The following is a 12,462-nucleotide window of genomic DNA, read 5'->3' as shown; positions in this document are numbered from 1 at the left end:
TTTGTACTTGTATTAATTCCTATTTCATTTATATATATATACTATTTTAGCACACTTTTAGGATAGAACAACAAGTGTATATATATGGAAGTTTGAATATACAAAATACAAATTGTAATATATATATATATATATATATATGAAAGTCTGAATATATAAATGGTTGAAATTTATAAATTAGATATTATATTATTATATATTATTATTATTATTATTATTATTAATAAAATTGTATTTATATATTAAATATATATTTTAGAGCTGAATAATTCAACCCTAAGTTTGCCAATTTTCTAAGTGCAGATATCTAAAATTTGTTTTGTAAATGTTCTTAATAAATTAAAGACATTCAAAAAGTATTGTGTGCTGCTGCTGTGAAAATTCACCAACCTATTGAGATGTTGTTGCCTCGGATTTATGGGATTTTTATTATAATGTTTTAATTGTAAAATTTTATTGTACATTTTTTAAGTAACAATTTAAAAATAAGAATACCCCAAAAAAAAAAAAAAAGATTTTAATGAGGAGTTTAGTTTTCTTCTTCTTTTAATCCCGCGATTAAAGGAGACGGGCGCGTGCACGTATGAAAGCGTCAGGACGTCGTGCGGCTACGTCGTCTGAGTGACGTCACCACTTCCACAACAACAAGAAGCTTGGAAAAACAAGGAAGTGTCGGACAGTGAAGCAGCAGCAGCAGCAGCAGAGCATAGCAGCATAAAGGCCTCAGCACACGGACACAATCCTCCAGCCTTCGCATCCACAGCAGCCATGAACAACAAAGGTAGCGATAACCCGGCTCAGCTCGGCTCGTCTGTCCGTGGACGGACGGCGGTTCTCGGGGCAGACATGACGGGCTTCGGTTAACGGCTCCTTTGGAGCTGCGTACATAACAATAACCGGGACAGTGCAGCACTCACTCACCGCTCAGACACACTCGGGCCTCGCAAATTTAGCTCTGCGCTTACATAATAACACACAAATTGCTCATTTTAGCCACGAAATCACTCATTTTAACTACTATCAGGTGGATTTACGGCGAAATCATCATTTTTTATTGTTGTCTTCCGCTCAAAAACGCCTTTAAATACAAGCTATTCACCGGAAATCAATGGAAACGTCTGGAAAACGTACAACATCTGTTATAAACGTATACCTTTATTAATGTTTACTAATTCATTGATAGTATAAAGATTGTAATTGGGCCATGACGCTGTCCGCCTACAGGCATGCGGTTCATGTCTTTAGGGGGCGGGGCTTCACAGGGACAAACTCACCAGTGATTCCTAACCCGAGGTTCGCGTTCCCCAAACCGAACGCCATTTAAAAAGCAGAGTTTTACCGCAAGCTATTCTCATTCTAAACGAAAATAAAGCCATATTTTATTCCAGAAATGCATTTAAAAATATAAAACAGCCTCCATCTAACTGTAAATATCTTTTTTTTTTTTTTAAAGCTAATTTTAAATTAAATGTACATGACATGTAGCCTAGTTTAACCTCCTAAATTAATGACATAATTTAAATTTGAAGTGATACCAACAACCCATCACATGAATGTACTTTAAATGATCGGTCTAAAGCTAAATAATACAACTTGTATTACTGATTGTTGTAATGAATGTCTTTGTAATAATTTCTATCAACTTGTAGCCAATTTATTTATATTCGCTATCAATGCTGTGACAGATTTTTCTAATCAGTACGATAATTCATAATATTGAACTTCAAGAGCCAATAAAAACTTTTTCTCCTCCACCCCATATTTATCCTTTAAAAACAAATTATTTCCACTTCACTCTTTACATAATAAAATGTGAGATATTATAATCTGTCTTTTATTTAATTTATTAATTATGCATTTAATAAGTGCCTCTCAAATTACATTAACCTTTACTTAATTCAAAGACGTATCAAGAATAGATCTGTAACTGTGAAAGTTAAATGATGAAATTCACAAATAATTTGGGCACTTTTGACCTGCTGCTGTTTAACGGTAAAAGATGAGAACAGTCTGTGCACTGACTGTTATCTATTCCTTTAATTATTTTTGGACGTGTGTTTAGGTGAGGGAATGCTGTTTTTCACTGGGACTGTGAATGAACTTTACACCAGTAAAAAAAAAACACAAAATGACAAAGGGACTACAAAAAAAACAACAGTCACAAAATTACTCCAAATATAGACAGACAATTACCAAAAATACAAGAGACAAAATTTCAATACACATAATGACCACAAAAATGTGTTAAGGCAACAACAATACACAAATGTGCAGCTGTTTGTTAATAAACATTGTATTTTCATCAGGAAATTTGACCCAGAATAGTTTTTTTGGTCAGACTTGATTAAGTTAAAAATATTGAGATTTATATCGTATATCGAGATATGAATTTTGGTCCATATTGCCCAGCCCTAAGTTTAAACAAAGAATGTCGCTGTGATGTTTCATCACAGTCCATGTTTTGATAAAGATGGATGTTTGACGAGTAAAACCAGTTGATTATTAGAACATGTAAACTAGTACCTGAGGCAGGTTATGGTGATAAGTGTTTGTTTTGAAGGTAAAACGTTGTTTTTCAGGTTCGTATCCGCAGCAGGCCGTCTACCCTCAGCAGAGCAGTGCTCCTGTTTACTCCCCGGCTATGCAAATGTCTCCTCAGGCTCCTCCCTACTCAGACACTCCACCTGCATACTCTGAGGTAACACCGACCAATCAGACGTCTGATAGCACCTGAGTCCACCTCTTCATTCTCCTCTTCCTCCTCAGATCTACCAGCCCAGATACGTGCTTCCACCTCAGGTGCCCGGGCAGGTTCCTCAGATGTCCTCACCCTACGCCGGCGCTCAGGTGTTCATGCCCATGCAGCCCACCATGCCAGTGGGCCACATGGGTCAGAACGTCCCCATGGCGTACTACCCCATGGGCGCCGTTTACCCACCGGGCTCAACGGTCATGATGGAAGGAGGGTTTGACGCCGGGGCTCGATTCACAGCCGGCAGCAGTGTCTCCATCCCTGTGAGTATTCACTGTTAGCATTACACAGTTAGCATTAGCATCCATCACTGCATTACACAGTTAGCATTAACATCCATCATTGTATTCACTGTTAGAATTAGCATCCATCCCTGTGAGTATTCACTGTTAGCATTATATAGTTAGCATTAGCATCCATCCCTGTGAGTATTCACTGTTAGCATTATATAGTTAGCATTAGCATCCATCCCTGTGAGTATTCACTGTTAGCATTATACAGTTAGCAATAAAACAGTTATCACCATGTGTTTGGATGTTAAGATTTATTTTGAAATGTAAAGGTTGACATCGTCACCTCTGCCCCCCACAGCCCCCTCCTCCTGGTCACCCCCCCAACGCGGCCCAGCTGGCAGCCATGCAGGGCGCCAACATAGTAATGACGCAGCGTAAGAACAACTTCTTCCTGGGCGGCTCCAACGGCGGTTACACCATCTGGTAACAGCGACTCCTGCACTCCTCCGACATCCCTCCATCGCCCTGGTAACGCCCCGATGCTTCCCCATTGGCCCCAAAGCCCCCCCCCCCCCCCCTCCCTCTTCCAGGCTGCCCGGCCACGCCACAAATACTGATATCACCTAACAGAATGTAATACTCTAGAGCCCCTGTGAAAGGTACAGTACTCCACTTGTAACCTGAAAATCCAGCGACGCCAGAGGAAAACTAAACCTTCAAAATGGATCTGAAAAAAATCCTCAATTCCTCATCGGGTCGAACCTCCTTTGCTCATTCCAGATTGAACTCCTACAGGCATCTGTATTTGCTAGCTTAGACCCCGCCCCCATTGTGGTCACTTTTTATTCTCCTGAAACGTATTTGTTGACCCCCTCAGATGTGCGTCCTAGTTTAGCAGCTTTACGGTGAAAGTGAAACGCAGCAACACAAGATAAAGAGTCTCCACTTGTCTTTTTTGAAACTTTTTAGTGTAGTTCAACGCGTAGATGTGTGATAGCGCCGTGTAAATAAGATTAAAGGACATGATCTCAAATAGTCAAACATGGAAAACAAGTCAGCGTCCTGGATGCTTTTTAGCTAGAAACGTCTCGTCTTTTGCACAGTATCGAGGGTAAAAGTCCCGCAGCAGAGCTGTTGCACAGTGATCAGTGTTGGATTTTTAAAATCATGTAAATGGAAAAAAGCTGATTTTAAAGAGTAAAATTAATAAAAATGCAATATTTAAAGTGGTTTACTGTACCTTGTTGGGCGACTTGTAGACGAACATAGTCAAGTGCCAAAGAGCACTGGGGTTTAGCCCGAAAATCAAGCAAATTAACTTCAGTAAACTTAAAGGAAAGACTTAAAGTTAATCCAAATAGTGAAGACGAGTGGGAAGATGTGGTTGGTGTCACTTTAAGGCTTTTGTCTTTGTTTTTCCTCTTGTCGTCGGATACCCAGAGTTTTCATAATCTAATGTAGGAAGACGTCCTCTCACCTCGTCACATGTTGGTCAGTACAACCAATGAGCTGGTTGGTCACATGTTGGTCAGTATAACCAATGAGCTGGTTGTACCAAAGATCTGGTCTGCGATGCACTCATGTTTGGTTGTGACGTCACAATTTAAAAGCAAACATATCAAAAACAAGTCGTCGTGTCACTGTCTCACGGGTTCATTAGCGTCACTTTTCGGTCGTTTTGCACCTTTTTGCTGCGTAGAAGTTGTTGTTTTTCTTTTCTTTTTGTTTTTGGGGACATTCGATCTGAAATGCACTGCTGCACAAAACTCACCAGGGTTTTGTTTTTTTTTTTTGTACGATTCCGTCTTTGAAGCTGTGACATTTTTAAACGTCGTTGGGTTGATTTTGTTGTTTTTCTTTTTTTAGACGTGTTGTTTGAATGCACCTTTGGCAAAGAGGCTCAATGACTGTCAGCGCGATCGCAGCTCGTTCACTTCACACACACACACACAAAACGAGCGTCTGCGTGTCACTGGGTATCCGACAAGTTTTAACAGCTGTGGCCGTGAGGAACGTTTCATTTCAGTGTTATTATTAAACTCAAACACACGTGACTGAACAACCAATCAGAAGTTAAGGAAATGTTCTTTGTTTCATCAGCAAAAAAAGGCCACAGCTCTCAGAACTTCACCTTCTTTAAGGCAATCGTTTTCCTTTCTTTGCGTCTCTGGTCTGGTTGGAATCAGCAGCAGATTCTAAAGCTGTGGTTCCAAACGGACCAGCGGACAGAATCCCAACCACAGCCTGGCCAACGCATCACACTTTGTTTGAAGGATTATGGACACTCATAGTTCAGGGATTCTCTTTACAATGTTTTGTAAAAAAAATGGATTGTTAGTACTAAAGTGATGTGACGGGCTTTGGTACACATTCTATCTTTTAAGATTACTAAAGGAGGTGAGTGTCACTGCAGTTTGCTGATTAAGTGTCAAAGGTGAAAAAAAATGAACTTAGGTGCACTTAACTTTTTTATACTAAACTTAAAATTTAAAATGTAAGTTTAGAATAAAGGTTATTTTGGAAATTTCAAACTTGTGTCTTGTTTTTTTTTTCTTTTTCTTCAGGTATTTTAACTTTGAATACACACGTTATTTGAGCAATACTCAATCCATCTAATGAATGCTCTTATAGCCAGTGGTTCTCAACTTTTTCAGCCCCCCACCCCCCAAAATAAATGTTCCAGAGAGCGGGGACCCCCACTGTAGCTGAAGGTGAACACAGACATGAACATTGAAGAACAGTCATGTGGAGACAGGACCATCTATAAGGGGGAATAAAGGGGAGAGATTTTTGGGGTCCATCCATAAAGTCAGTAAAATGATGGTCTATTGTTCTATGAATCTGTGATAACCACATTTATTTATTCATCTGAATAATATCCACTGTTATCCAGGAACGTTTATTATTATAGTCATCTTAAAGATGGAAATCATTGTTTTAATCACAAATCAAATGGGTTAAAAATGACCAAAAATGGTGGAAACGGTGGTGAAATGGGATTTTAAAAACCACAGAAATTTGTTAAAAAGTTGCAAAATAGAGTGGACAAAAAAAGACAGTGGTAAAAAAAAAAATAGTTCGAAGTGTCAAATAATGGGCATGACAAATCCTGAATGTGGCTAAATTAGAAAAAAATAAGCATGAAATATGGTGAAAAGAGGTAAAAGGTGACAATGGGTCAACATATGTAACATTAGGTGGAAAGGGTTTATACAGAAAGTGCTGAAAATATCTTCAAAGTGGGAAAAATGTGTAGAAAAAGCATTTAAATTTGGAGAAGTGTCAGAAATGGGAGTAATGTAACAAAAATATATTAAAGAGCAAAAATTTGGTTAGAAAAAGTGATGAAAAAAGGTTAAAATATGGCAAGTTTGGTGTAGTTGCAGAAAAAGGGTAAAAAAATGGGCTGAAATTGATTGTTCATCCTAAAGCCAAGCTTTAGATGATTACTATAAAGCTGAAAAACAACCTAGTTGAAACGTGGTAACGCTCCATGTATGGCGTGTTTTACAGTAAACTTATGGCTGATCGGTGTCAGACTGATGAATTCAAACATGATTGGAGTTGTAACTTGGTCCTTGAGGGCTGCAGTCCTGCAGGTTTTTATTCAACACATTCACAAGCAACTAAAAAGCTGCACTGTTTACATCTGATTTAACCAGTCACGTTGTATTCTTTTATTTTTTTGACTTACACAAAGTCAAAGATGGATTAATAAACTTTAAAAACAAGCCCAGTAGTGTTTTTGTTGGACTTTTCACTGATCCAACATGTTTTCTAAGATGCTAACAGCTCAGTGAGGGACAAACTTAGTCATGTACTTCACACATTGGCAGCTTTAATCCATCTTTAATTCTGCTTTCACAAACTCAGAGGTAATGAAAACGAGCTGCAGCATTAGAATAATAATGAATTGGATTTATATAGCGCCTTATTTTGGCGACTGAAAGCGCTAATGCTAACGCTACAGCTGATTGTGATGTTGAGCTGCCCTGCATTAAAGTTAACTTCCTTATAAAAGCTTTCATTGGGTATAAAAGTAACGGACTGTTTTTCCTGCTCAGTGCACAGTGACTTCCTTCAGAATAGTAAATAAAAACAAGTCCTACATCATACATAGGCCACGCCCCTGCCTCCCCTTCATATGAAATACTCCTTCTTCTCACTGCTGGACTTGGTAAAGTCAGGGTCGACAGGCTCCTCCCACGGCGTCACCTCCCCCGATAGCCGGTAGTCGCCTTTGTCGTGGCAGAAGTATCGATAAGCGAGGAAGAGTGCGACCGCCACGGTCAGGAGGAAGACTACGATCACCACTGGAAGGAAGGAAATAGATGCCATCAGTGATGAAGGCAGCTAAATGGGTGTGGTCAAAGTGGGCGTGGCATTTACCTGCATGTAACGCAGTAACCGAGGAGGAGGAAGCAGCTGTTGTCAGCACTGACAAAAGAAGAAACACAAAGTAAATACTCACTAAGGACATTTGATCTTTGTTATTAAAAAATAAGACAAGTTGGGGAAAAAACGGATAATTATTTTAAAATGTTCTTGGTTATACAAACATTTAAAAACCACAAAATCCTTTTGAGTGTTTATTTTAAAATAAATAAATATGTAAATTAATACGGTAAAATAAAAACAAAACATTTTTCATTTTTCTTATACAAAAATAAAAACTTATTTTTTCTTTATTCTAGATCAATTAAAATAAAAAAACTATATGCTGGATATTTTTGGGTAATGTTTAATAATGTAAATTCTAATAAAAAAAAATAAAATTTTTACTTTAAACATTTTTCCTTTCTTTTTCTAAATAAAAAGATAAATGAAAAAATATTTACACTTACAAGTTTTCCCCTCATTTTAAGAAAAATTTATGCTGAATATTTTTGGAAATGTAATAATGTAAATTCTAGTTAAAAAATAATATATATATATAATAAAAATGATACACTGTAAAAAAAATTAAAAAGTAAAATAAAAGTTACGATTATTTTGGAAAATGCAGACGAGCGTATTGTTTCTTCTTGTTTTCATATTCCATTATTTGATCAGTTACTGATATTGGATGATCTGAGCTCACGGATCAATCAAACATCTGCAGTTCTCACCCTGAATGGCGGTGGTTGCAGCCTGAGTGGGGCCGTCTGAGGGCGACGCTGCAGCCGGAGCTAAAAGGAGAACAAACGGGTTCGTTAGTGGTGGGACCTGAACCCCCAACCCACACGAGGCTCCCCCGCTCAGTGTGCTCACCCTCTGTGATGTTGGTCCTGGCTCCGAGCTCAGACCCAGGAGACATGTCAGTGTCTGCGAGACAGAAAGCATGTGAGAAATGTGGTGGCGCTCTATCTTCAGCTCTCAGACACGTGTGCAGCTGCACAACGGCAGGAGATAATCTGACATCTGACTGGGAGGGGGACGGGGGTTCCACAAAGAGGGTTATGGGAAAACTCAGGTATATATTCATCTATTCCAATACGCGATGACTCGGGTAGAAATGTTCTCTTTCCTTTACAGCTGCAGCAGCGTTACATTTACACAGAAACTAGATATATTTTATTCTCTGTTGTCATGGTGACTGGTGTTATTGATGATGAATTGTATATATTTATTAATTTATCTATTTATTAATTCATTTTCTTGTGGGTGCATGTGTGTGATTGGTTCTCATTATAACTCACAACCTTTTCATACATGTCCTAAATCTAACCTAGATGTATACATAAGAAAATATTATGACATCAGAATATAAAATGACTAACTATCTTAAACGGTTTCTGAGAAAAGCTGTCCCCTTTGAAGATAGGTCCAACTGAGTCCAAAGACGGAACAAGGCCAATACCTCCGGAAAAAATAACTGCACGCTTCTCATTTTCGAACTCCATCAAAGTATTGATACGCTGAAGCCACACACAAAATATGGTTATCGTATCTTAAACGGTTTCTGAGAAAAGTCGTCCACTTTAACGGACGAATGAACAGATGGAGCTCAAACCGACAGTATATCACTCTTCTACACTTTGTGGCGGGGGATAAAAATGATATTGTGCTATTAGAGGGTTATTAATAGTCAAATATGTGGGGAAAAGGAACAATATATAAATATTTATATATATATATACATACATACTAGGGCTGGTCCTTGTGGGTTACCGTCGCGATGTTAGCCCGCCCCCTCTTTGTTTACTTGTGTTTACCCTTTGAGTAGCTATATGTGTGCCACAGGCATATTTAATCTTTTATTCGCACTATGCTGAGATGCGAAGGGAAGAGTTTTTTTTTTTAAATTGTAATGTAATAAAATATGGAGTTATATGATTTCTTTATCAGAAAATTTAAGCTACTGTGAAGTTGCTGTTGCACTTTTGCTTAAACCTGCATTAAAGCTTGAACATGTTGAATGACAGAGAATCATTTACTTTTTATTTTGGGATTATTCTATGTATTTTCACTCTTGAGGACAATCACAGCAATGAAGTTGCACTTTTGACAATATATCTGATGCAGTGGCGGATGCTTTAAGACTACAAGGGAACCTCAGCTTCCCCTAAAATCAGTGGTCAAATATGTAGTGTTGTGTGTACATTTCATTGACTAAATATATGACAGAACACATGTATGTTTAGTTCAGAATCAGCTTCTTATAACAGGAAACTGACAGTGACAGCGTGACGTTCTTCATTCATTACCGCAGCGTCACAGTGTTAATAAACAGTGGTGAAGTTCAGCTTCAATTGACTTCAATGGGAGAGGATTTAGTGGTTGATCCACTGCAGTCAAACTAGACGCTCATTGGATAAATGCTCGGTTATGACGCACTTAGTCCCGCCCATCGGACGCCGGGCTTCACAGGAGGTCTATGGAGCAGTGGGCTGGATCTGTCTGTTCCGGACGCTGGAATAATGGATGATGATTGGATGATCTGTCTCAGGCTAATTCAATTTTGATTGACAGCGAAATGAGCCAATCAGAGAGTATGACGTTGTAAGCACACAGGCGGGTTTTTCAAATATTTCAGTCCGTTGCTCTGTGTTGACACGGAGACTTTGCTGATCCTCTCATAGCGAATTTGTCTTTGTTTTCATCAACTTCTGACAAACCTAGTGTCTGTTTTTGGTGTTTGTGGAGACTGTTACTGCTTGTGTTGAGACTTTTGACCAAACACTCACACTCCAGCGCGCAGCAGTTACGCGCGTGCGTGCGTGTGTGATAATCTACAAATAGTTGTTGACAACAAAATGTGAATTCTACTAGAATTCACATTTAAATAAACAGATACATTTTCTGAAGTAGGCAGAAAATGAGCTTCCCCTGGATGAAAGACCAGCAGCGGCCACTGATCTGATGTCTGCAGTCATTTTTAAATGCCTTAAAAAGCCCTAATACATACATACAAAATAAAATTCATCAAAGAGAGGGAAAAAAAAGAGAATTAAATGAAAATAATAATTTAAAGGGGACATATTATAAAAAATCCACTATTGCAGTCTTTTTTAACCTAAATGAGGTAACTCGTGTCCACACGGCACAGAAATATGAAATAAATCCATCCAGTCGTTTGTCTGTGGTCTGTTTAAGTCTTACAACACAGAGAAAATTGATCCCTTAATGGCCCACGTCAAGAGTGACGTGGCTGGAGGCAGAAACAGGAAACGCCGCTGACTAAAGCATAGATATATATAAACACGATGACAAGCAGGATTCACCAGCGTAGCTCAACGGCGGCCATCTTACCTCAGACAACTGACGTTCTGACATGCTCTATGGTAGCTGTTAGAAGGTGAGTGATCAGCTTAAACAAAAATACTCTTAACTCGATGAAATATTGATTACTAACGTTTGCCTTATTATACGTAGGGATGACATAGGATGCTTGTACATGTTAAAATTGCTGCTTACCGTGTGAAAATTGGTTGAAAATTGAGCAAGTTATGGTTATTTAAATAGTACATGCACCATTGTAATGAGATGGCCGCCACATTGCTACGTCGCTACCTATTGTCTAACAGCGCGGGTAAGTCATCTAGTGTTCATATATATATATATATATATATCTATGGTGGTTTGCCTCATAATGTTTACAAACAATCAAAGGGTCTATTGCTCCGTTTCAAATTTTACACATTTGTGACATCACAAGTGAAATCGAGAAAGAAAATACCCTCCCCTCCACTGGTAACTCCACCCATGAAAACTGTTGAGAAAGTCCACCATTGTTTTTCTCACTAGCGAAGGAGTGATGGCTACCGGTAAAACTAAATACAGAACTGTCCTGCTGCCGGTGCCACGCCTCCACAGTGGACGTACACTGTAGCGTCAGCACTATTTGTTCATGCGGAGGTGGACTCCACTCTGTGGTTCGGAGCACAACAACCTGTTCTATCGCCTCGTATTGTTGATCTGATGTATCGTGCGACGCAGCGGTTGAAGAAAACAAATGATTATCATATTAAATGCACATGTAGTTAGAAGAGCAGAGGAGGAGAAAGTGACTCAGCAGTTTAAATGGCCGTGGCTGCTGTGACCCTAAGCGCTGAGAAGGACTCACTTACACTGTTTTACTGTAATGTGAAGTTTTTTAGCTGAAAACAATAACAACAGTGTGTCGATAGCAAAAATAAAATGGCTTTGGTGATGAATGAGTGAGCATCTATAGACACACCCACTCATTAATATGCATAAGTGGGCCCCAAAACAGACTGATTTCAGAAATGCTCAGAAAGCGACTTTTCAGAGGCTAAAAGTCTGGAAAACAGGTGAGTTTGGTAAAATAAACCTACATAGTATGTTTTTAGGGTTCTGAGAACAGATACAGATGAGTGAAAAATAACACAATATGTCCTCTTTAAAAAAAATTAACTTTAGATTGTTTGTGCACGCGCAACTTACGATAAACATACTCAGAGCCGAGCGATATATCAAGTTTTCTACTTTGGGGATATGAAAACTTACAATATCGCCTATATCGGTATATATATATATTTTTTATATAACTTATTTTTGTTTTAAAATACTTGTTCACTGCTATCAATATTTCTCAGAACAACAATAAAAACACAGTTTGATGGATAGCTGAGTGTGTCCTATCCCAAACCTTCCTCTAAACAAGCCACACCACAGAACTCACTCACACGTGCTGTCCCTTAGAGGAGAAAAGGACTAAAGTGCCACATATTATACAGCTGTTTGTTAATAAATGTGCCTGTGTGGCGTTTGGATTATCAAATGTAACCCATATTTGTCTTTTCTGGTCAAAGTTATTGAGATGTATATCGTATATTTCTAATTCGAGAAACATTATCAAGGTATAAGTTTTGGTCCATATTGTCGAGCCCAAACTCAGAGTTGATTAAACTAATGCAGATCAGCTGCAGGAATCACATACTCAGTAAATTAACTCAGAGTTCTGACTATTCACACCATAACATTCAGAGAGGCAGTGTTTTATATCCGTTAACAAATAAACAGTGACTGACACAC

General features: G+C 38.5%; 1 protein-coding gene across 1 annotated transcript; it reads left to right on the top strand.

Annotated features, from left to right (window-relative positions):
• The first annotated feature begins 625 nt into the window (after window positions 1–625).
• On the top strand, window positions 626–5,516 carry dazap2 (DAZ associated protein 2). The gene is made up of 4 exons (XM_028452472.1): window positions 626–781; window positions 2,580–2,698; window positions 2,767–3,015; window positions 3,344–5,516. Exons 1-4 carry the CDS (start codon window positions 769–771, stop codon window positions 3,470–3,472), a joined length of 510 nt encoding a protein of 169 aa, XP_028308273.1. The 5' UTR covers window positions 626–768; the 3' UTR covers window positions 3,473–5,516.
• The last annotated feature ends 6,946 nt before the right edge of the window (window positions 5,517–12,462 follow it).

The sequence above is a fragment of the Gouania willdenowi genome, chromosome 7 (genome assembly GCF_900634775.1).
Source record: "Gouania willdenowi chromosome 7, fGouWil2.1, whole genome shotgun sequence".
In the NCBI taxonomy this organism is placed as follows: Eukaryota; Metazoa; Chordata; class Actinopteri; order Blenniiformes; family Gobiesocidae; genus Gouania; species Gouania willdenowi.
The sequence above is the reverse complement of the archived record's forward strand: the minus strand, read 5'-3'. Positions and strand labels throughout refer to the sequence as shown.

Excerpts from the sequence above, each read along its gene's own strand:
- dazap2 (XM_028452472.1), top strand. Across the intron at positions 2,699-2,766 it reads CTCCACCTGCATACTCTGAG|ATCTACCAGCCCAGATACGT; the intron begins GTAACACCGACC and ends CTTCCTCCTCAG. Across the intron at positions 3,016-3,343 it reads GCAGCAGTGTCTCCATCCCT|CCCCCTCCTCCTGGTCACCC; the intron begins GTGAGTATTCAC and ends TGCCCCCCACAG.